Here is a 24,980-nt window from a genome sequence, read left to right as displayed (position 1 = left end):
CAACGAGAACTAGCAATAGCTATACTGGAATGAAATCACAATTTAAAACATTAAAATGAAATGTTTTTTTTCCTCAAAATTAAAGACAATCCCTCCCCTTCTTTGGTAAGCAGGAACATACGTCCCTTTGAGAGGAGAATCTCTCTTAAGGATATGGCTGTTAATTATAATGTATTTAAAGTCTATGGAACAGAAGAAAGAAATCTCTTTATCAGTTAGATTTTAAAGATTTTAAAAGTGCAATCAGATCTTAGCATAACGCTTGCTCTTCTTGCTGAGGGCAGATTCCACAGCAACAAAACTCTCCTGTCTTAAGAGTGGATCTCAACTCTTACTGATCCTATTATGTACCAAATACATGACATTTTCAAGTTGAGGTGGGAAAACAGGAATATTTCATGTCAAAAATCAAAGATAACCTCATCTCAGGTGCAGCATGCTAGACTAGTGGTAAGATCCTCGCCTTGCACTTGCCAGAATCCCATACAGATGCCAGCTTATATCCAGCTGCTCCACTTCCCATCCAGCTCCCTGCCTGTGGCCTGGGAAAGCAGTCGAGGACGGCCCAAAGCCTTGGGACCCTGCATCCACGCGGGAGACCAGGAAGAAGCTCCTGGCTCCTGGCTTAGGATCAACTCAGCTCTGGTTGTTGCGGCCACTTAAGGAGTGAATCAGCAGACAAAGATCTTTTTCTTACTCTCTCTAAATCTGACTTGACAGTCCAATAAAAACAAAGAAATAAAAAACAACTAAGACATCAATATCTGTTAAAATCAACTGTGAAAAGCCAGATGCCTTTGAAATGAGAGTTCAAAATTAAAAATTTTTACTTTACAATGGACAAAAATCTGTTTCAGCATCATATTATAAGTATACAAGATTGTGAAAATAAACATGAAAAAACTATAGATTTAAATGTAAATGTTCAAATATATATATATGTTATAATCAAACAACTGAATAGGATTATATAAATCTCAGGAATAATGTGGCTGCCAAGTAAAATCCCAGTTGACGTTACAATACTTAAGAGTCATAGGAGGCAGCGCCTATGGCTTTCTGGTAAGAGTGCAATGCCACGTCATCGTGGAGAAATGAAGGCACTTGTTCCAAACCTCTTCCATGCAGATGTATCTCAACACTTGCTCAGCAAGGAACACTCATGTAGCCTGGGTTACCGTCTCAGAACCTACTGCCACTCTCACTCCAATGTTTTCTACTCATGTGGGAAGTTGGTATCCAATAAACAGTTGGTCAGCTTATGAACATAAATGACATATAAACATCAATAAAAACACGCAAGTTTAAAATAAAATGGTCCTATGCTATAAGGAAAGATCTTTCAAAAATATCTCATAGTTTTGGAGTGGTTTTAGATAGAAAATACAGCCTTGTGTTAGCACACACTTTAGTTGTATTGCTATGTGATATGCACTGACAAAAGTATAAACTTACAAGAAATTACCTGTTGGCATCTTAACTTTTAAATAATTTCATCCTCGGTCAAAACATTAAGGTGAAAAACAGCACCTAAAATGATTTAAAATTAATAGTTTAGGAAAGAAACTATTTTCCTTTGGAGAGCATTACAAAATGTCAAATATTTTTAAAGTGATACTCTTAAACCTAACAATAACATATATATATATACTAATGACAAAAACATTTAATTAGGGCATTCCAGGACTTATTACATATTAATAAAGAATGCAACACATAAAGCTAATTGACCAACATTAAACAGTATAATACACTGAATACAATTTGTTGCCTAACTCATGTAATGAGAAAAATCTACTAAGTCTTGCTTAAAATAAACATTTTTAACGGCACACAATACTAAATGAGGTTATATACGAATGCTGGGAGACAGTAAAAAAAAAATTTTGATGAGCTTAATTGACTTGTTTTTCATAAAGCCTGTTGACAATCTGACTTTTAAGTAGAACAGATAACTTCATTTTTCAATTTACTAAAAATAACCAAACATACTACAGAAACGTATCTAGCAGCATTTGGAAACAGTATTTCTTTACAAACTCCAGAACTTTCATAAAAGCACTTTAGACTGCACATTGCATTCACCATCCCCCGCCCCCCGCCTTCCCTTTTAGAAAGTCTGGCGTCTCGCAAAGCACAGGAGCTAATGAGACAGGCTTATGTGTCAAGTTATCTGCTGTAACAGAAACAAAGGGATTTGATAATATGCTTAGAGACGAATCAACAACTAAACTCCTGAATGAACCGCAAAGATTGGCAACAGTAATGTCAAGGTACAACTTCCTATTAACACAGGTGTTAATACCAAGGTCTTCTCCTAAAGCCCCTCTCCCATTCATACAAGTAATGAGAGAGAGAGAGAGAGAGAGAGAGAGAGAGAGAAGGCAGAAAGACACAGAGAGAGACAGAAGGAAAGAGAAAGGGAGAGAAGTACTAAACCTGTTTTAAATAATCCATGGTTCATTCTAACTGCTTTTCCCAAATAGGGCTTACCTCAATACAAGCTTATATTCACAAACACAATAAATTTTGTTGTTGGATATGCTGAAACAGTTTTTGGAGTAGTGCAGGGCACAGCAGCTGTGTCTGGCATTTTACAGCATGTCAAACATCTGATTTCTATGGTGGCAGTGTGGGTTAACGGGACACACAGCACGGTGTGCAGAGGTCAGGCACCAGCGAAGGCCCCGCCCCTTCTGTATACATGCTCTGAGTTGCCAAGGGAGCAAAATTTTACTTTAAAAAGGAGCTCCGTTAAGCTATTCTCCCAAACGCCATGTCCAAGTTTTAAAGTTATGAAACAGGTTACATTCTTTTAGACTTTTTATTCATCCGTGCATGTCTGAATAATTCAAGAGTGCTTGTGTAGTTTGCAGGGAAAAGAAAATTTAATGTGCAACTAATGGTCAAATGTTCTACAGGAGTTTGCTTTTGGAAAAATGAATTTCTTTATAACCCATATAAAATTTGTATGAATAATTACCTGAAGAATTTATAAAACTGAAGGAAGGTAATAGCTACAACCGAACAAGTAACATCAAGCGCAACTGAATGTAACTCCCGAACTTGACTGACAGCAATGTAACCACCTGAAACCCACAGCAAAACTATTACATGCACATTAAGGAAGGTTAAACTCTACAAGTTGCAAGTAATTTTTTTGAAAAGACTGAAGTCATCATTTCAAGTAAGCACAGAGTTCTTTACGATGTACTTAAAACATTCCAAGCATTGACACAATTTTCTTTATAATTCAGACGTATGTTAATACTGAAGCCAGGGACACGTGTTTCATTCTTTTAAGATATTAAACTCACATATTCTAACAACTCTCTTCAATATTGCATAGTATCTGTCATATTTAAAAGCATTTTTACATAGCTGTAGTCATTTATACATGCATCTGTAAGACGAACACAAATAAATCATCGATCTTACACTATCTAAACTTTTAAATGATGTTTTCATGAAAAACCAAGCACGTCATTACTTTATTTCAAACGTGGAACTGCAAGCTTACTGATAGGCAGATGACCACTAAATCCTAAGTGGGAGATAACCACCCAGCACATGCAAGATACGTTAACCAGGAGCCATTCATGATGGGTTTGTATTGATGACTGTTTGCAAAAGGCAAATAGGCTTTTAGACCATGTGATTCTGAAGTCGAAAATCTATCAAGAATTTGAAAACCATCATTTCACTCTAACTCAAAGACTTGGTCTTGAAGAACAATTTGTTTCCCTATTCACCTCTCAACAAACATGTACTAAGTGGCCAACAACCCAGCCTCTTGCTGGAAGGGAGAATGGCAGCCATGTAAATGACTACTTACAAAAATTTTTTCGCTGACTCATGTAAACCATATTTTGTCTTACATTAATGAAAAGTTTCATTCAATTCAATCTAATCTGACCATGATCTAACACACGCTAACACAAGGCGTAACTGTCAGAAAAATGCCCAAGAGACAGTATTATACATATTTAACTGGGGAAAAAATGATAATTTGTAAGCAGAGATGGATAAACAGTCCACAGAGAGGTAACAGCCTGTTCAAAGGCACAAGGGAGATGAGATCCAAAGCATTCAGATGTTGGGAGGGAACGTGTATAGGGTGGGAACGTGGGTGAGCGCGTGGGCTGCTGCGGCGGAGAGCAGTGCCAGGGTCAACAGGCGACACCCACAAGGTGGCCTTTAGCTGAGAGCCATGGAAGGGGGTTTTAGCAAAAGAGGGACATGGTCACATCCTCATTTTAATGTACTCAGTACAGAAAACAGATCAGAACCTGTACAGGAAACAGTCTCCAAAACAGCAATTTGGAAACTATGTTAATAATGCAGAACGGTGAAGAGGCAAAGCAACAGGAACTAGGGAAAAAGGAGGGAGGGTGATTACAGCTATATGTAGGAGATGAACCTCAGAACAGATGAGCACATGGCAAAAAGGAACAGTCAGAGGTAATTGGCAATGATTGCTGAAAATACACAAGGGAAGAAATAGTATTCAATACGTTATTATGGAAACATATTAACACCACAAAAAGATACCATTTGAAACTTACTTATTTGACAATAAGCGAAATGATAGGCAAAAATTTTGGAAATGGTGAGAGAAACCAGAAGTATCAGACACTACTGGAGGAGCTACGAAATAGTGCAAATACTACAACAAGTAGTTTGATACTTCTTTAAAAAATTAAGTGTAGGGGCCTGGTGCAGTGCCTCAGTGGCTAAATTCTTGCCTTGCACACACCAGGATTCCACATCAGTGCCGGTTTGTGTCTTGGCTGCTCCACTTCCCATCCAGCTCCCTGCTTGTGGTCTGGGTAAGCAGCACAGGATGGTCCAAAGCCTGCACCCACTTCCTGGCTCCTGGCTTTGGATCAGCTCAGCTCTGACTGTTGTACCCACTTGGGAAGTCAACCAGTGGATGGAAGATCTTTCTCTCTGTCTCTCCTCTCTGTTAATCTGCCTTTCCAACATAAATAAAAAATAAATAAATAAAAGGAAAGCTAACTCTTAGGGTCAAGCAATATATAATAAACAGTTTTAAAATTTTAAATGTAGATTTACCACATAAATACATCCAAGAGAAATGGAAGCAAATGTCTTAATTCCAAAAATCACATGCAAACATCTGAAACCACCATTTATAATGGCTCCAAACTAGAACAACCCAAATGTCCATCAACTGACAAGTATGCTTTTTAAGAAATGTGGTGGGGTCATATGGTAAAACACTGCAAAACATTGCCCCCAAAAGCTCCTGGAAATGTGTAATATGAGAAAACTATGTATGGATTTCAAAATGTCTTCAATAAATTAATCTTTTAATTTCATGTTTATGAACTTCAACTATTCCCTCGTATTTAGCCAAAAGAAAAAACAAGCATTTACTACAACATGGCTGAATATTAAAAATTTGCTAAGAAACCACTCACAATAGTCTACATATATGATTCTGTCCCCATGAAACATGGAGGAGGTGAATCTAAAGAGCTAGGTGCCAAATGGTTGCCCGGCACCGGAACTGGAAAACTACTGCAAATGATCTTTGATTCAACTATGGAGGCGATGGTGTGCAGCTCTTTGTTTACTTACTACAAGTCAGTTTAAAACCCAAACAGGTGCATTGGATGGGATGTAAGTATTTGAATGACACCAATCAAAGCAATGTGACACAGATTTCCTGAGTAGGACGATGCTTTCCATTTTGGACATGTTACATGTTACGTACTCCTGGGACATGCAGAAGGAGGGATCTAAAGATACAGATTTTTGCATGCAGGGAGACAAGAAGGGTAGTGAAGAGGTTGGGAACTCAAAAGCCTGCAGTTGGTTGCTGGGGCCATTTATGTAACTGGTTACGTGAACCAGTTCAGAGTGTGCACACATTGTGCAAGACAGAGGCCCCAGGCTGACTTCTGCAAAACGTCAATAGTTCAGTATTAGGTGGAGGAGAAGGAACATGTTAAGAAATGGACAGAGAAATGGGGCCCGGCGGCGTGGCTTAATGGCTAAAGTCTTCACCTTGAACGCACCAGGATCCCATATGGGCACCGGTTCTAATCCCGGCAGCTCCACTTCCCATCCAGCTCCCTGCTTGTGGCCTGGGAAAGCAGTAGAGGACGACCCAAAGCCTTGGGACCCTGCGCCCGCGTGGGAGACCCGGAGGAGGTTCCTGGTTCCCGGCTTCAGATCGGCACGCACCGGCCGTTGCGGCTCACTTGGGGAGTGAATCATCAGACGGAAGATCTTCCTCTCTGTCTCTCCTCTCTGTATATCTGACTTTGTAATAAAAATAAATAAATCTTTTTTAAAAAAAGGAAATGGACAGAGAAATGAAGAATGAGAGAGAACAGTCATGCTTCCCCTCTCAGGGGCACGCTCCGGGCAGTACTTATTTTCTGGTGTTTTTCTCCTTAACTGACAAAGCATATACTCTCAATTTTTAGGTTTATTACTCCAGACATTAAAGTAAGTCCTAGTTGTAAAAAAACAAGGCTTGAAATATCTCACACTACCCTCACCCCTTTAACTTATCCTCATTCTAATGGTTAATAAGCTATGCTATTGCTTATTCCTTCTACTAGTTCCAGTTGTAATTTTTCCAAAGATTCTTTTATTGCAAGGTCAGATATACAGAGAGGAGGAGAGACAGAGAGGAAGATCTTCAACCCACTGATTCACTCCCCGAGTGGCCGCAATAGCCGGAGTTGAGCCAATCCAAAGCCAGGATACTCTTCTGGGTCTCCCACACGGGTGCAGGATCCCAAGGCTTTGGACCGTCCTCAACTGCTTTCCCAGGCCACAAGCAGGGAGCTGGATGGGAAGCGGGTCTGCTGGGATTAGAGCCGGCGCCCATATGGGATTCTGGCACGTGCAAGGCGAGGACTTTAGCTGAAGCTGAAACAGAGGCAGGACTCAATCCCTGAGAGTGGCACCCCACACAGTTGCTTCATCATGACAAACCCCGCACCTCTTACTGAGTATATTTGACCCACGATTGGCTGAATCCATGGAAATAGTCACGCATGCAGAGGACCAACAATACCTTTTGGTCCTAATGAAACTGGGTCAGTTCTTCACTTACTTAGGTGAGATAATAATTGTACCACTTCATCGCCCCCCATACCGCCCCACCATCCCTTCCCTCACATTCCCTTCTTGGCTAGCTATCCCTTAATTCTTACATCATGAAAATTTCTAACAGAAATTTACATTCTGTTCAATAATCTTTGAGTATGTAGACGTTACTTGGGGCAGATTCACAGAGGGTGCAAGAATAACATTTCCTCTCCCATATTGGTGGTCATGGTACCAACAGCAAGAGAGAATAGATGCTCTTTTCTTAAATTCTGAAATTAACTTAAAAAATGCCATGCTTTAATTTACTTCTCTTTTTAATATATTTTTATTTTGAATTTTGAATTATGTGGTACAATTTCATATAGCCCAGGATTCCCCCTAAAATCCCACCCCCCGACAAATTTTCCCCACTTTACACAATGGTGTAGTCATTCATAAGGAATTATAATTCCATCAGTCCCTTATTTAAGTGTACCCCGACATTGTTGGTACAATGTCAGACAGTCCAGCATTGCATTGGCTACACATGTCCAACAGTTTCATTGGGAATCCATCTTTCGTCTGAAAGCAGGGATGCATGTTCCTTTATACCCCCACATCTGTATATGACAGACCCCAGTACTCCATCACTATACATTTCCATAATTGAGAAGCCATGAAACAAGGTCAACAACTGGTATGAGCTAGAACAGTCACAACAACATCAACGACAAATTATAGCACCATGAAAAAACACACCACTGAGTAACCCACACATGGGTGACAATAAGGAAACACAAAAGTCACTGTGTAATCCATGAGCCAGTGATGAGAAAGGCACCCTCTTTCACTGCTGGTGTAGGCTAGTACAACCAATGTGGAAATCAATATGGAGAGTGCTTGGAGAACTGCAAATAAACCTGCCATATGACCCAGCCATCCCGCTCCTAGGAATATACCCAGTAGAAATGAAACCTGCATATGACAAGGGGATCTGTAATCCTATATCTGCAGCAGCACAATCTACAATAGTGAAGAAATGGAAACTATCCATATGTGCGTTCAAAGAAGAGTGGTTAAAGAAATTGTGGTACATCTACTCCATGGAATATTATTCAGCTATTAAGAAGAATGAAATTATACTATTTACAACTAGGTGGTCCCAACTAGAGACCTTATGCTCAGTGAAATGAGTCAGTCACAAGGAACAAATACCTTATGTTCTCTCTTATATAAGGAAACCAGCAAGGAAAGTGTAACTACAATAATCCAATCAATACTGTTTCCTTGGGGTTTGTTTGTGTGTGTGTTTGTTTTGGCTGTATCCCATGTGTTTTGATGTTTTTTATTTCAGTTTTGTTTATTCCAAATAATTTCTTTTGTCTTATTGAATTCATCACATGCTTTAATTTTCGTATTTTTCTTTCACTGCTGTTAGCTTCAGTAGCGGGAAGTGTTGGAGAATAACACGGTTTAACTCTAACACTGCAAGTGTTCAGCTTCCCAGGCCTACTGTGCGTTGCACGTAGTCAGCATTTGTCTACTGAGACACTCTCTCTCTCCTATCACCCGCTCAATCCCGGACTGAATGTCCTCCAGAACTGCTACTGCACTCAGCTGTCATTCTAAAATTTCCCTCCGGGGACTGTCTGGATATTGACTCTAGTTTCTTGGAGCCTACATCCTTTCTGTGGTTTCTGAAACTCTTATTTTGCTAGAGTCAAACAGAATGCAGTAGGAACCTCAAGTCCCTGCATGACGAGACTAAATCTGTCTTTACACTTCAGTAATACTTTTCGGTTGATCATGTTGACTTACACAGAAAATAATTCCCTCTCAATTTGGACATTGTGCTTTGGCCTGTATCCAGAAATGCAGATGAGAAGTTGATGCCAGCCTAGTGATTAAAACTTACCTGGCCCTCCTCCCAAGTCCTTAAGATCTATTTTTCCTCAGAACTGTAAAATTCTATGAGAATAACACCTAGTCTCACCCTAAAAAAAAAAAAGTAAATCCACAAACAGTGTTATACACCTTATCCTTGGGACAGGCATGTGTTACCTACTTTGATGGTTTATTTTACTCCATTATAAAATTCTTATCATTTGAATGCTGGGCACTCTACCTTCTCCCCTTTTGCATCTACTTTTAGTCATATTTTCTTTTTCTTGGAAAAAAAATCAATGTCATGGAAATTCTCTCCTGTTCTTTTTATCCCTGTCATTAAATTTTTTTTTAAAACTTGCGTGGTCCTATTTTTAGCCTAGAAAAAGCTCTTTATCCGCTCGTTGCTTTCCACAGATGTTCCTGCTTTGGGATGCCACAGCGTGTGCAGCCTCAATCAGCGCACACTTCGAAAATCCTCTCCAAGTTCTGTTTGGCTGTGTGGGCGATTTCTTCGCAGGATCAGCCTTTCTGTTCCCTGGGTCCTCTCTGCTGCCTGTCATATGTAAGCCTTTGGCCGCTGCCCAGACTTGGTGGTTGTTTATTCTCAGATGGTTATTCTAGATAGGAATTGTGGCTTCCCCTGAGGTTGTGTAAGCAGATCTCTTGCCCAACAGATCTCACACTCCAAGCGGGAAATAGGATCAGTTCCTCCGTGTGTCTGGTCAGAACGTTAGACGGGCAGGTTGACTGGCAGGAAGAGACGGAAGGGAGGCGGGCAGCTGACTGCAGGGCTCGCGGTGACTGAAGGAGGAGGCCCTGGCTTCTAGGGCAGGTGTCAGCAGGGCACAAACCACAGGCCAGACTGTTCCTATAGGGCCCTTCAGCTAATAATAATGTCCAGGAGTTGAAATGATTATAAACAAGAAATACAGAGGAATGTATCACAAAAGCCGCTGTAGTTTGGAAGTCTGACTCTATAATCTGAGGAAACCAAATCCCGGATGTCATAGCATTAAGAGGCAGACCTTTCGAGGCGGGGGGTGGGGGGATTAATTGACCTGAACCCCACCATGTGAATAGGATGAAGGCTTTAATTTATGGCTTCACCACGCTGTTTTAGATACCTTGAAGTGAGGTATTGGGATATCTCCAGTTTGATTATTTATATACCTGTTTATTTATTAGGGCTCAGAATCGCTTTGGCTCTTCTGTGTTTTTTGTAATTCCACATGAATTTTAGAAATACCATGTGGCTGAGAAACCTAAGTTTATACCATCTATAAATTGCCTATTTGGCAGTATTTCATTACAGCAGCACAGAGTAAGAAATCCTAAGTTTATATGGTCTCAAAAACCTTACCAGATCGTTAAGAAAAACAAAACAAAACAATTTTTTGACCTCTGTTCCTGAGCTAAAATCACATTGATCATTCTGAACTCATTACATATAACCAGGGAAAGAGACTCCATCCTAACCTACTCTGCTGGCGGCTGCTGCCACAGCCACTTCAGGCCCCTTCCCAAACAGACTCATTCCCACTACTTTTGCCCTCTGTCAGAAGTCTTCCTCGGGATCTTGTAAAGGGAAAAGGGCCCGCAGGCCACTGCAGCCTCCACACAGCACGGTCCCACTCCCCATTTTCCAGAAGAGTCCATTCCCATCTACTGACAATCACAAATTCCTCCTTTCCTTGCCTCCTGGCCATTTTTTTTTTTAAATTACAAAGTCAGATATACAGAAAGGAGGAGAGATAAAGAGAAAGAACTTCCATCTGATAATTCATTCCCCAAGTGACCACAGCAGTCGGTACTGCGCCGATCCAAAGCCAGGAGCCAGGAACTTCCTCCAGGTCTCCCATACGTGTGCCGAGTCCCAAGACTTTGGCCGTCCTCAACTGCTTTCCCAGGTCACAACAGGGAGTTGGATGGGAAATGGGGCTGCTGGGACTAGAACCGGCGCCCATATGGGATCCTGGCACGTTGAAAGTGAGGACCTTAGCCACTAGGCTACCATGACGGGTCCATCCTGGCCACTTTAAGTTTATTCTATTTCCTGTTTCCCTAACCTGCTTTCCCTGGGCTTAAGTTGACACAAGTATGTTTCTCATATATATCACAAACCAGAAAACCATTTCTCTAGCCTACGCTTGCTTCAGACAAACGGTTACAGATGGGCTGGTAACAACAAAAAGTGCAATTAAAAACAAAAGAATAATTTCAAAATACTAGAAACAGATGAAAGAAAAACAAATGCCTTAAGGGAAAAATTAAAAATTATGCAAAGTACAATGACTGAAGAAATCAGACCAAATTCATTGTTATAAATCACTCAACATAAAAGGCAAAATCTTGAAGACTCAAAAGAAGCAACTACATGGTCTTCTAAAACAACCAAGACCAAAATTAAGATCACAGACTATGAACAATAGAAACGAAGATGTGATTTATAGATGACACAAAATAATTTAAATACAAAAATAAGCAAAAAATAAGATTTAACATTACACTGATTAAAAAGACAGACATCGGGATGAAAATACCACAAACTGGTATGGAGCAAATAACATTAGAATGAAATTTGGGAGGTTGTTTGGGGAGAGAGGAGATCAGCACCATGACAGGAGCAGGTTAAGCCTCGGCCTGTGGTGCCGGCATCCCACGTTGGTGCCAGTTTGTGTCTCAGCTGCCCCACTTCCAATCTGGCTTCCTGCCTAGGACCTGGGAAAGAAGCAGAGGATGCCAAGTACGTGGACCGCTGCACCCCTGTGGGACACCTGCCAGAGTCTACCGGCTCTTGATTTCAGATTGGTCTAGCTCTGGTCATTGCGGGGATGTCAGAAGTGAGGCAGAGGATGGAAGATCTCTCTCTCTGTCTCTCCTTCTCTAACTCTGCTTTTCAAACAAAATTTTATACACCTAAGATGAGAAAAAATATATATAAAAATGAAATTAGAGGGGCTGACAATGTGGCGTAGTGGGTTAAGCCATCACCTGCAACATATGGCATCCCATGTGGCTGTTCCATTTCCAATCCACTTCCCTGTTAATGTGCCTGGGAGGGCACTACAGCAAGAGATAGTCCAAGGCTTGGGCCCCTGCACCCATGTGGGAGACCTGGAAGAAGCTCCTGGCTCCTGGATTTGGCCTGGGACAGCTCCAACTCTTGCAGACATTTGGGGAGTGAAGCAGCAGATGTTGGCTCTCTTACACCTTCTGTCTTCCTGTCGCTATATAACTCTGCCTTTCAAATAAACAAATAAATCTTTTTAAAAAAAGAAATTAGAATAAAGTTTAAATGCAATATTGAATAAAGTATAAAATAAATGCATTAGAATATATAAGCCAAATGTTAGATATAAAGAGAAATTGATAGAAATATTACAGTAATGGAGAGACCTCTCATTATGTGATAGCTATAGTATACATGAAATACACACGGAACACAAGATAGCCAAAAAAACCTAAAATATGGGGACAGTTTTGTAGCACAGCAAGTTAAGGTGTCACTTACAGTGCCAGCATCCCATATGGCTGCCAGTTTGAATCCCTGCTGTTCCAATTCCCATTTGGCTCCCTACCAATGAGCCTGGGAAAACAGTGGAAGATGGCCCAAGTGCCCAGGCCCCCTGACACCGACATAGGAGACCCAGATGGAGTTTCAGGTTCCTGACTTTGGTCTGTCCTAGCCCTGACTCTTATGGCCATATGGGGAGTGAACCAGTGGATGGCAGCTCTTTCTGTTGCTCTCTCTCTGTGTAACTCAAATAAATAGATATTAAAAAAAAAAAAAGACTAAGGGCCCGGCAGCATGGCCTAATGGCTAAAGTCCTAACCTTGAATGCCCCGGGATCCCATATGGGCACCAGTTCTAATCCCGGCAGCTCCACTTCCCATCCAGCTCCCTGCTTGTGGCCTGGGAAAGCAGTTGAGGATGGCCCAAAGCTTTGGGACCCTGCACCCGCGTGGGAGTCCCGGAAGAGGTCCTGGTTTCCGGCTTCGGATCGGCACAGCACCGGCCGTTGGGCTCACTTGGGGAGTGAATCACTGGATGGAAGATCTTCCTCTCTGTCTTTCCTCCTCTCTGTATACCTGACTTTGTAATAAAAATAAATAAATCTTTAAAAAAAAAAGAGACTAAAACAATGTTAAGTAACTTATGAGTTCCCAGAAGGTAAATTGCTTCATATCCATCTTTTTTAACCTTCACAAGAATCCCCATGAGTTAGTCTGTTATAGAAATCCTTGTCAGGCCTGGCACAATAGCCTCACGGTTAAATCCTCGCCTTACACGCTCAGGATCCCACATGGGCGCTGGTTCGTGCCTCGGCTGCTCCACTTTCCATCCAGCTGCCACTTGTGACACCAGCATCCCAAATGGGCAACAGCTGCTTCACTTCTGATCCTGCTCCCTGCTAATGTCTCTCGGAATACAGCGGAGCATGGCCCAAGTCTTTGGGCCCCTGCACCCCCGTGGGCACCTAGATGGGGTTTCAGCTTCCTGGCTTAGAGCTGGCCCAGTGCTGGCCATTGCAAAAGTTTAAGGAGTGAACCAGTGGACAAAAGATCTCCCCCTCTATCTCTCCTTTCTCTGTCACTCTGCCATTCAAATAGATAAATAAATCTTTAGGGGGAAGACACAGTTTCAGATTGTGTTCCTAGCTCCTGGTTTGGGGCCTGGCCTAACTCCAGCAGTTATGGGAATTTGGGGAATAAACTACAAGATGGGAGTTTTCTCTCTCAAATAAACAAAGTTTATAAAAGATGTGATTATTTATTTGAAAGGCAGAGTTACAGAGACAGAAGACACAGCACACAGAGATCATCCCTCCTCCACTGCTTCACTCCCCAAATGACCATAGCGGCTGTGGCTGGGCCAGGCCAAAGCCAAGCCCCAGCATGCCATCTGGGTCTCGCACATGGGCGTATGGCTCATCTTCCACTGCTCTCCAAGGAGCATCTGTTGGGAGCTGGGTCAGAGGTGGAGCAGCTGGACTGGAACCAGTGCTTATATAGGATGTCAGGGTCTCAGGTGGTGGCGTAACACAATGTTAAGCCAGCTCCACTAAATAAGATTTAAATAAATATTCTGTGGAAGTCTTAGCTACTCCATGTCCCATCTATCTCCCTGCTTGTAGCCTGGGTAAGGAGTAGAGAACAGCCTAAAGCCTTGGGACCCTGCACCTGCATGGGAGATCCCAGAAGAAGCTCCTGGCTTCCGATTGGCTTAGTTCTGGCTGTTGCAGCCACTTGGGGAGTGAACCAGCAAATCAAAGATCTTTCTCCCTGACTCTACTTCTCTCTGCAAATCTGCTTTTCTAATACAAATAAATAAAAATTTAAAAATAAGCTTTCCATCTGAATAAAATAAAATAATAAAATATAGCATTTGGATGTTATATGTTGTGTATAAACTAAAATTGAAGTATAGGTGAGGTGGTCACAGAAGGTGGCTGGGAACTCGCATTTACTTTTAACATATTGGTTACTCATTACTATGTCAATTAATTCCATAATGATGTAAATTTTTGCTGATGGTATGTTGGAGCTTTCAATTGACTGGGATGATACTCTGCTGGCTCTGTCTTCAGACCAGAGAGGGTATGCCTAAGAAGCCGTTGAACTTGACTGGACAATAAGATACTGGACCCTATGTTTGGTATACGCTTGCAATGGGGGAATCTCAACTGAACTTGAGCTGTGGTTATGCAACAAGGTGGAGGAATCCACCATGGTGGGAGGGTTTGGGGAGGGGTGGGGAGAACCCAAGTATCTATGTAACTGTGTCACATAATACAATGTAATTACTGAAGTTAAATAATAAATAATTTAAAAAAATATAGCATTTGGCACCCAGTTTTATGCTATTTGCAAGCGCTGTATAATAAAGTTTAAAAAGATAAAAGGTGCAAATGACACCCGAACCACATGCCCACATTGCCCATGGAGCAGTAACAATACTAGACAACAGATGTTAAGGCTAAATGTGAAACGTGACAGAAAGTAGCTTTTAGCGATGCCAGATAAAAGCCATCAGGAGAATACAGTAGAGTTACATATATAGCAACACAGTGTTGAAACAGGTGTATAAAATAAAAGTACATAAAATACAAGAAATGGGTAAATCCACAGTTACTGTCTAGGTGTTAATGCACTTCCTCTGAAGTTAACTGAAGAGTGGAACCAGAAAAAAAGTAAGAATGAACAAGCTTGATCCAAAAAATATTCCAGATCTTTGTACTCAAATAGGATATGTGTATTTTTTCGTTCATGTGAAAGTTCACAAAATGAAAGAAAACCACCAGGCGCCCTCAGCCTTACGGCAGAGCTCTGCAGGAGTCGGCTGTGTCTCACAGGTGGTCACAGTGCGCCCCTGGACAAGTCAGCAGAAGCCGGGTGCAATCCAAGGAACAACTGTACACTGGGCTTCAAACATTTCAGGCAGAAAATCTAAATGAAAGACATGTGTGAGCAAGAGAAGGCGCTACGCACTGAAGAGTGTCATTACATACAGAGAAGGAGCCACTGCTAACTTCACAGGGGAAAAACCTCAGCATCTTTAAGAAACGGCAGAAACTCAGAACCCAGGCGTCTGAGGGCTTTTACTTCCATGCCAAATTTGATAAAACAAAGGCAAAGGAAAGTGAGTATGAGAACAAACTATCCACATAAAAATGGTGTGCCAAATAGCTAGAGAATGCTGATTTGCATATTTTTAAAAAAAGCAAACAAAATGTAATCACTTTCACACAAAGTAATTTTCTGTGAAGTTCAACACAACCACATTTTTATAAAAACTTTGCCATACAAGTGAGAAGAGGTTTTTATTAAACGTGTAAGTTAAAGTGATAGATGAAATTCTGTAGCATTGCTAATGGTAATAAACCTTTAACCTTGGGAAACCAACTTCAACTTAAACATATTTTTAGGGGGGCCTATCACCATGGCTCAATGGTTAAATCCTCACCTTGAAAGTGCCAGGATTCCTTATGGGCCGTATTCTGGCTGCTCCACTTCCTACTCAGCAGCTTCCTGCTTGTGTCCTGGGAAAGCAGCAGAAAATGGCCCAGAACCTTGGGAACCTGCACCCACATTTGGGAGCCAGAAGAAGCTCTTGGCTCCTGGCTTCAGATCAGCACAACTCTGGCCATTGTGACCATTTGGGAGATGAACCAGCAGATGAAAGATCTTTATGTCTGTCCTTCTCTCTGTAGATCTGATCTACCTTTCCAATAAAAACAAATAAACCTTAACCAAAAAATCCACGTATTTTTAGGACATGGAAAAATGGTACCCTTTACGAAACTGTAAAGTACCCCAGCCACAAACAACAACCCAGGTAATAGCTACATTGCTGGGAGAAGAGCAGCTAACAACTGGAGGGCATCCTGGGCCTGGGTAATGGCAAGTTTGTGTTAATTATACCAGTGTGCCACCATAGGTGCCTATTCTATTTTTAAAGATACGTGAAGGGCCTGTGCTGACATGCTAGGAACCCATGTGCGAGTGTGCGTGGACCCTGGGTAGGCAGGCAGGCCCCAGGCTGGCATGGCACAGCACCAGAGCACTGGGCTTAAGGGTCTGGGCATGGGGTGCTGTGTACTGCTCACAGAAGATCCGCTCTGGAGATGTGTGGGAGGGAGGACTACTGAGGGAGAACACGACAGGTGAGGAGTGACTAATGGGGACTTCCACCCATGTGGCTACTGCACTTGCAGCCAAATGAAGGGGCTGAGACCGGGTGATTTAGAGGAGGGAAACTGGAGGAGCTTTCAGGGCCAAATCAATACACCAACACACACAAAAGCCAAGGCTGAGGACCCTGCCTGGCAGGGCTCAACCACAGCACTCACCAGTGAGTGTCGGCACAGGGTGTGGACCATGTTAGGCTGGGCCACGACACTAACCAGTTCATGAAAGAACTGGGTCTAGGAGCAGATGCTGTGGGGGATCATAGGCTCATCCCTGTGGAACTGCCAGACCAGCTGGTTTGCTCAAGGGCTGGGGTGGTGATGGGCTTAGCTAAGCATGACCATGGAGCTCAACAACACTATTGGGTACTGGGGTTGGGAACCCACTGTGCTGGTCCAGGTTATAGCACCTGCGGGCACACAAAAGAATTGCGTCTGGGGCCGGCCAGGCCACAACATCCACTAGCACACAAAAAAGCAATAGTATGTGGCAGACTCGGCTGGGTAAGGGCCTAACACTCGCTGACACATGTGAGATATGGGTCTGGGAGCAGGTCTGTTGGGGGAACTTGGGGAAATCCCCTGTTGGGCTGTCACTTGCACTGGTGAGCACATAAGTCAGGGCTGGGTGTTGGTCAAGATGGGCAGGGCTGCCTCATTTGTTGCCAAGTGTGTGGGATGGCCCTGTGGGCAGGAGCAGGGTAGAGGATTGGACCAGGCAGGGCCATGCCATACTAGGCTAGGCTATCACCCCTACTGGTTTGCATGAAAACCAGGCATGGGGACAGGCTGGGCAGAGCTAGGCTGCAACATCTACCAGCAAGAGTTCAGGCTAGGGGCGGGACATGCCTGGCCAGGCTGCAGCATCTGTTGGGGAACATCAAGCTGGATGATGCTTTGCTGGGTTGGAGCAACCACTGGCACACACAAGATCTGTGGCTGGCAGTGAGCCTGGTTAGCGAGCTAAGAGGCACCCTGGCTGGGCTGCTGTTCCACGGCGAGTGCGAGAGCCAGATGGGGGTGGAGAACTGGGCTGGGCATGGCTGCAGAGTCTCTTGGCACATGTGTGGACTGGGTCTGGGGTGTGCCAGACTGGGCTAGGCTCCAGCTGCAAGAGCCAGTGTGGGTGAAGGACAGGCTCGGCTAGGACTCTGTACCTGTTGAACCATGTGAGAGTGGGGTCTGGGGGAGGACCAAGAATGGGCTGTAGCACCCAACACTAAGAGCCAGAATGGGTGTGGGATGGTCAGGAAAAGTCACTGTACCTGCCAGGACAGGAGGTGGGCCAAGTCACACTGGAACAAGAACCCACCAGTATGCACAAGACCTGCAACTGGGAGGTGACCTGATAGAGAAGCATGGGGAACTCCTTTGTCAGGACAAAGTCCCTGAAGGTGAGCCTAAGAACCAAGGTGGGAACAGCCCAGACCAAGGCAGGTCACAGTACTAGCTGGCATATGTGTGGGCCAGGTCTGAGGGCGGGCCAGGCTGGGCTAGTTCATAGCACCCACTGGCAGATTTAAGAACCAGGACAGAGTGCAGGACAGGTTGGGTTCGCCACAATACCAGCTAGCACACATTAAGGCCAGGACGTGGGGCTGTCTGGGTTGACTTTGGCTGCAGCAGCCACCAGTGTCAGCTGGAACTGGGACAGGCTAGGCTAAACCAGGCTGCAGAACATGCTAGTAAATGCCCAGTTGAGGCGGGCCATGCCAATCTGGGCTGCAGCTTACAACTCCCACCAGCATACATAAGATGGGAGATGATCCTGGAAAGGAAGCTGTGGGGGCTCCTCTTCTGGGTGCTGCTTGCATTAGTGAGCATGAAAGTTGGGACTTATGGCAGACCAAGTTGGGCAGGGCTACAAAGCCCATTGGCCTGCATTTGAACTAGGTTAGGGAGAGAGACAGGCTAGGCTAAGTGACCATATCCACTGGTGCATACATGAGTCAAAGTAAGTGCGGGCTGGCTGGGCTTTGCTGCAGCATCAACTGGCAAGTGCTGGGACTGGGGTAAGTCAGATTAGACCATAAAACCACCTGGAAAGTGCAATATCCAGAAGTGGAAGTGAGCCTCGTAGGGAAACTGTGGGACCTCTCTGATGGGCTGCAGCTTCCAGAGATGAGCATGAGAACCAGGGTTGGGGCAGACATGGCTATACAGGCGGTGGCATCCACAGGTATGGTTGTGAGCTGGATAATGGGGTTGGTTAGTTGGGTTCACTTAGGCCCCAACACACCCATTGATGTTTACTAGAGCCAAATGGGATGTGGAGCAGACTGGACCATCTGCTAGACATACTGGTATGCACAGGAACTGGAGCTGGGGGAAGGCCTGGTAGGGTTATTGGCAGGGAGCGGGGGAGTCACTCCAATTAGGCTGTAGTTCTTGCTGGTGTACATGAGGGCAGAGTGTATGTTGGGCAGGCTTAGGCTGGGCCACTGCATCCAATGGTTTGCATATGTAATGGGGCTGGGGACAAAACTGAACAGGTAACTGCAACTACCAGTGTGTGTGTAGGCTGATGTGGGTGATGGGCTGGTCCAGACCCCACACTGACTGGCACACACACAAAAGTCAGTGTGGGGTCATTTCTGGTGAGGTTTCTAAGGGGACTCCCTCCAACTGGATCACTGGACTCACAACTCCAAACATGGTGAAAAGCAAAGGATCTGTGGTCTGACTGTGGAGTATATGTGTCAGAACTGAGTCTGCATGGTTGCTCAGGCCTGTGCAGTGGATGGCATGTCCAGATGCTCATGGGGGACACCACAACCAGTTCACTGAGGCCTGCAAAGGCTGTCTAGTACCATGGAGGGCAGAAGAAATTGGATAGCTCTCCCAGTCAATCTTTGACAGCAAAGTACCTGGGTGATACGAGACTAAGATGGACTATGTCTGCAAATGAACTTGGAAGGATTCCTTCAACCTTGGAGTAACAAAATCAACAGCATGTCAGAACTATCAAAAACCACTTAAACAATTTCCTTGGAACATGCTCCACATGGGGAAGCCCAGGATGACACTGGGTAGCCTTCTCCCATTCCTGGGTACTAATGCAGCTGGGCCGCTGGGAGACACTCTTTCCCCTTCTCTGCCGGCTTCCCCCAGACACAGAAGAGAAAAGCAGGTTGGAGGCCATTGTCTCAGCCATTTCCCCATCCCTGTCCCTCCCCGCCCTAATCGGTGGTCCACATGGACATGCATCCCTCTCAACTATGTAATCATCATCAAAAATAAAAAGGAATTTATCATTTAAAAAATCAACGAACGAATAAAAAAGATTACAAGAGTGCTCACACTGTGGTGCAGTCAGTTAAGCTACTGCCAGCGATGCCAGATCCCATATTGGAGCACTGTTTCAAGTCCCAGTGGCTCCATTTCCCATCAAACTCCCTGCTAATGCACCTGGGAAGGCAGTGAACCCCTGCACCCATGATAGAGTCCAACACGGCTCCTGATTTTACCTGGCCCAGCCCCAATCACTGCCACATGGGCAGTGAACCAGTGGATGGAAGACCTCTTTCCCTGTGTCTCTGCCTCTCTGTCACTGTGCCTTTCAAATCAATAAAATAAATCTTAGAAAAATTTCAAGAGATGTTAGTCTTCCATTTTTAGCATATCTTTAATGGCTTTTCTTTTGATATGTATGTATCAAATACTTATGTAAAAAAAAACAGAGGCTGAGACAGAGGCCTTGCAGATGCAGGACCTCCATCCAGGCCCCCCGTGTTAGCGATGGGCATCTCCTGCCATCCTCACCAGAGTGCACACCGGCAGGAAGTTAGAACGGGAAGAAGAGCTGAGACCCAAACCCAGGCACTCCGATCTGGGATGCGGTATCTTAAGTGATACAATTGCTGCACCAAATGTCTACGCCTGTGATAACCATCTACTACTCGCTTCCTCTGTAGTTCTGTCATCTAAATTTTCATCCACAACAAAGTAGATCAGATTTGTTTTTCTTAAACTTTGCAAAGTTGGGGAAAAAAATTGTAAAGTAAGACATCACAAAATACCACAATCAGTGCAGAAACAAAGAAAGAGGAAGGGAGAGAAAACACGGACCTTACAATTCTATCACTTAAACATCCAGAGGTCCCAAACGTTCCTTCTTCCCCCAGAAGCAATCACTGCAAAATAACACCATTCAGCGCTTTTTCTTCTCACATTCTCAATTTGATATGCATTACAATTAATCATTTTTAAAGATTTATTTATTTTTATTGGAAAGGCAGATTTATAGAGAGAAGGAGAGGCAGAGAGAAAGATCTCATATCCACTATCCCAAATGGCCAGAAGGGCCAGAGCTGAGCTGATTAAAGCCAAGAGCCAGGAGCTTCCTCCGGGTCTCCACGTGGGTGCAGGGTTCCAAAGCCTTGGTATGTCCTTTTCTGCCTTCCAAGGCCACAAGCAGGGAGTTAGATGGGAAGTGGGACCACCAGGATCCCAGCGTATGTAAGGAGAGGACTTTTACCACTAAGCTACCACACCGGGCCCAGCAGCAGTTTTCTTATATGACCGAAAATACTCATACCACATAAATCAGCAGTCATGCTCTTTGCTTTCTAAAGGAGCTGAACACATAGGTCCACACAGAATCCTACCCGTGAAAGTTCACAGCAGTTTCATCTGTAATTGTGAAAACCTGAAAACAATCCAGATGTCCTTGAGCTGACGAGCAAATGAACTGTGGTACATCCCTCAGCATTAAAAAGAGACGTACAATTCAGCCACAAAATGGCAGAGGCTCGTTAAATGTTCGCAAGAAAATTAGAAAAGCCAGTCTGAAAGCTCTACATCTTGCATGAGTGCAACTATGTGACATTCTTGAAAAGGGAAAATCAGTTTTTAAAAGGCAGTAAAAACGATCAGTAGATGACACGGTAAGGACGGGTAGGCAACTTTCTCAGGCAATGCCACTCTTCTGTCCTCTGACGGTGCACCCTTAGTCCTCACACGTCGCACATATTTGTCATTATAGATAGATTCTAAGAGTGAATTCTAACGTCAACTAAGCACACAGAACGATAATTATGTGCCAGCGTGATGATGACAGTGGGGGAAACTCTGCATTTTCCACTCAGGTACACTTTGAAGTGTACCTAAAAAAACAGTCTATTATAAAAAGAAAGAATAAAGCAAGTGTTATTCCTTTTAAATCATTTTCTTATCTTTTACTAAGACACAACTAATTTGCAGCTTATAACAGAGCTAGAAACACCTGCACCTTTCAAGGGTAATTTCTAGAATTTTTTTTTTGCGGGCCCTAACTATACCAATAGAAGGCTCAGGAGCAAAGCACCCAAAGGTAGAGGACAGCTAGCTTCAAGAGTGTGCATTTAGTCCATGTTTAGAAGCAATTAGCCTTGGATCTTAAAACAATCCATAACCCAAAAGCAGTAGTCTGAGTTCAATACTGTTACCAATCAGATACTTTTAATTTGTGGGTCGAATGGGATCAATTTTTTTTTTTACAACTGAAACGTTTTCGTATTATTCAAACTAAAGAATATTGGGTTTTAAAAATATATATTCTAGGGCCCGGCGGCGTGGTCTAGCGGCTAAAGTCCTCGCCTTGAAAGCCCCGGGATCCCATATGGGCGCCGGTTCTAATCCCGGCAGCTCCACTTCCCATCCAGCTCCCTGCTTGTGGCCTGGGAAAGCAGTTGAGGACGGCCCAATGCATTGGGACACTGCACCCGCGTGGGAGACCCGGAAGAGGTTCCAGGTTCCCGGCATCGGATCGGCGCGCATCGGCCCGTTGCGGCTCACTTGGGGAGTGAATCATCGGACGGAAGATCTTCCTCTCTGTCTCTCCTCCTCTGTGTATATCTGGCTGTAATAAAAAAATGAATAAATCTTAAAAAAAAATATATATATATATATATATATATTCTAGTTTATTTGAAATACAGAGAGAAAGGGAGGAGAGAGATAATCATCTGTGGGCTGGCTCCCAGAACGTCCCTGACAGCCAGGGCTGGGATAGGCTGAGGCCAAGAGGTAGCAAGGGGAGAGGAACCCTCAACTTTTATGAGGACCATATATAATACTGACGCCATGTGTGATAAAGATTATATTAATCACATCCTCCATTTACTCGGAGTCTCCTGATTTCCAGTCTTGGGACCTTGTTGATACACACCTCAGAGGAGCACACCTTGCAAAAACAAACCAGCGAAACCACACCCCATACCCCAACCAGCTCCTCTGCCGAGTTCTCCATCTCTGGGTCATTATCCATGGGCAGCTACTTGACAACCAGGGGTAGCCCCTCTGGGCAACAGCCCATGGCAATTTCTCAGCTAGCATGCTTTCTCCTTTTCTTCCCACTGCAAAGGGAGGATTCAGGATGGCTGAGTAGGCTGAGATTGCACTGACTTTAGCCTCAGAGAACTCACAGAAAACAAAGTTCCTGGGGGACTGACTGAAAGATGCTGTGAGGGGAGAATGGAAAAGACAGACTAGGTGGAGCAGTGAGCAGAGAGCACACACACATGGCCACCAGCCTCGCGTTGTCACCGACTCCTCAATCTACGCAGCCCGCCTGGCAAGACAGCACCATCCTGCTGGGCCAGGGGAGAGGAGGCTGCGGCAGGCTGTGCCACGGGCGCCACGACTGGCTGAGGGGGACTTCTGGTGTTCCACTGGCTGTGAGAGTGGCCAAGGGAACCCGAGCAACCACTAGACCCCAGGTAGGGAGAACTCTCACAGTCACAGGGTCCGGGGGGTGGCTCTGTGCTCCGCCTCCCCTGCCCTGGTACCCAAGTCAGGACAGATATGGTTGTGGCTCTGTCCACCTCGAGAACTGAGACCTGTAGTTTAGTGGCGGGGAGGGAGAAGCAGAAGTCTGACCACAGAGAAATAAAGCAACAAGGAACTCTATACATGAGAAATTCTGCAAAAACAGATGTCGAAGAAAAATCAGACACAAACAATAAAAATGGCGTATTCAAAAAAGTAGAGTAAAAGGCCTTAGCAACACACTTGATAAAGCAGAAAAGAGACTATCTAATCTAAGAATAGCTATCCCACAGAAAGCAAAAACAATAAATGCCTGGTGAGGAAATGGAGGGACAGGTACTCTAATCCACTGCTGGTCGATGACAGTGGCCACTACAGCAGGCCACGACAGTCCTCAGCTGAAAACAGGTGACCCGGCCATCCCATTCCTGTGAATATGTACAGACAACATGATATATGCATATGAGCAAGCGACCTATCATCCCACGTTTAAAACAGCGCAATTCACAGGAGTTAAATATGAAACCAACCCAGATGCCCATCAACTGATGACTGGATAAAGAAAATGTGGTATGTATGCACTGTGGAATACTACTCATCCATAAAAAGGAAACCTCATTTTTTCATTTTTGTAATAAAAAAATGGACCCAGCTGGAAATCATTATGCTTACTGAAATAAGCCAGTCCCAAAAAGACAAACATTACATGTCCTCCCTGATCTGTGGCAGCTAAAACAGAGTGCAAAATACATAGTCTGTGAGGTTAGCATGCTGGGAACCAACTGCCGTTTACCGGTGTCTACACTCCTGAGAAATAGCAGGATTTTCATTTTTTTTTTTCTTTTTCCTCTAATTGCTATGTCATGATATCTATACACATCAGAAAGTTAATAAAGCTTGTTACCGTGAAACAAATACATAGAACATAAGTTAGAGCCAAAAAAAATTACATTTTCTCTTACTTGTGATACTTAACATATACATGCTATAGTTTTAATGATTTGTGATTATTTTAAAATATGAGTGAAATAGACATCTTTTCATTGGATTATTGTTCAGAGTCGTTTCCTGTATTCCTGTTGAACAAAGTCTTTTTTCTTATTACTTGTCAAGCTCTTTATTTAGTGGAGCATTAAACCTTTGAGTATAATATAAAATAAAAATGACATTTAGAAGACTAAAAGGGAAAGAAAAGGGGAAGAAAGGGCAGATAGGGGAGAGAAATACCATATTTTTAGAACTATGCCTAAGAACCACATTGAATGTGTTCTCTGTGTATCAGCATTCATTAACCTGAGAACGGATGGGATTGTGTTCTAGTAATTACACATTTGCTGGAACCCCAAGAATCTAATGTATTAATGAATTTATTTGGGGATGGGAAACATACACACACACACAACACATAAAAGCTCTTGCCAGCATTTTCTCCCCGTGCGTCTAGCTCCTGGACAACTGGCACTATCCCACCATGTCTGTCTGCCCTGTGTGGCTCGGTCCCATGTGGCCGTGTCTCATGTCCCTTTGTCCTGTGTGGCTCTGTTATGTGTGTCCTATCCCATGTGGCCATGTCCCTCTGTCCCACTG

The 24,980-nt window shown here is 43.8% G+C and overlaps 1 protein-coding gene across 1 annotated transcript in view; it reads right to left on the bottom strand.

Moving 5' to 3' along the window:
* NRG4 (neuregulin 4) overlaps positions 1 to 24,980 on the bottom strand; it is a 163,383-nt gene that overhangs the window by 50,229 nt on the left and 88,174 nt on the right. The window contains exon 2 of the mRNA XM_012929654.2: positions 1,466 to 1,530. Coding sequence (XP_012785108.2) covers positions 1,466 to 1,475 — 10 coding nt within the window. The 5' untranslated portion in view covers positions 1,476 to 1,530. The remainder of the gene's footprint in view (positions 1 to 1,465; positions 1,531 to 24,980) is intronic.

The sequence above is a fragment of the Ochotona princeps genome, chromosome 6 (genome assembly GCF_030435755.1).
Source record: "Ochotona princeps isolate mOchPri1 chromosome 6, mOchPri1.hap1, whole genome shotgun sequence".
Taxonomy (NCBI): Eukaryota; Metazoa; Chordata; class Mammalia; order Lagomorpha; family Ochotonidae; genus Ochotona; species Ochotona princeps.
Note: the sequence above shows the minus strand (reverse complement) of the source record. Positions and strands in the feature narration are given on the sequence as shown.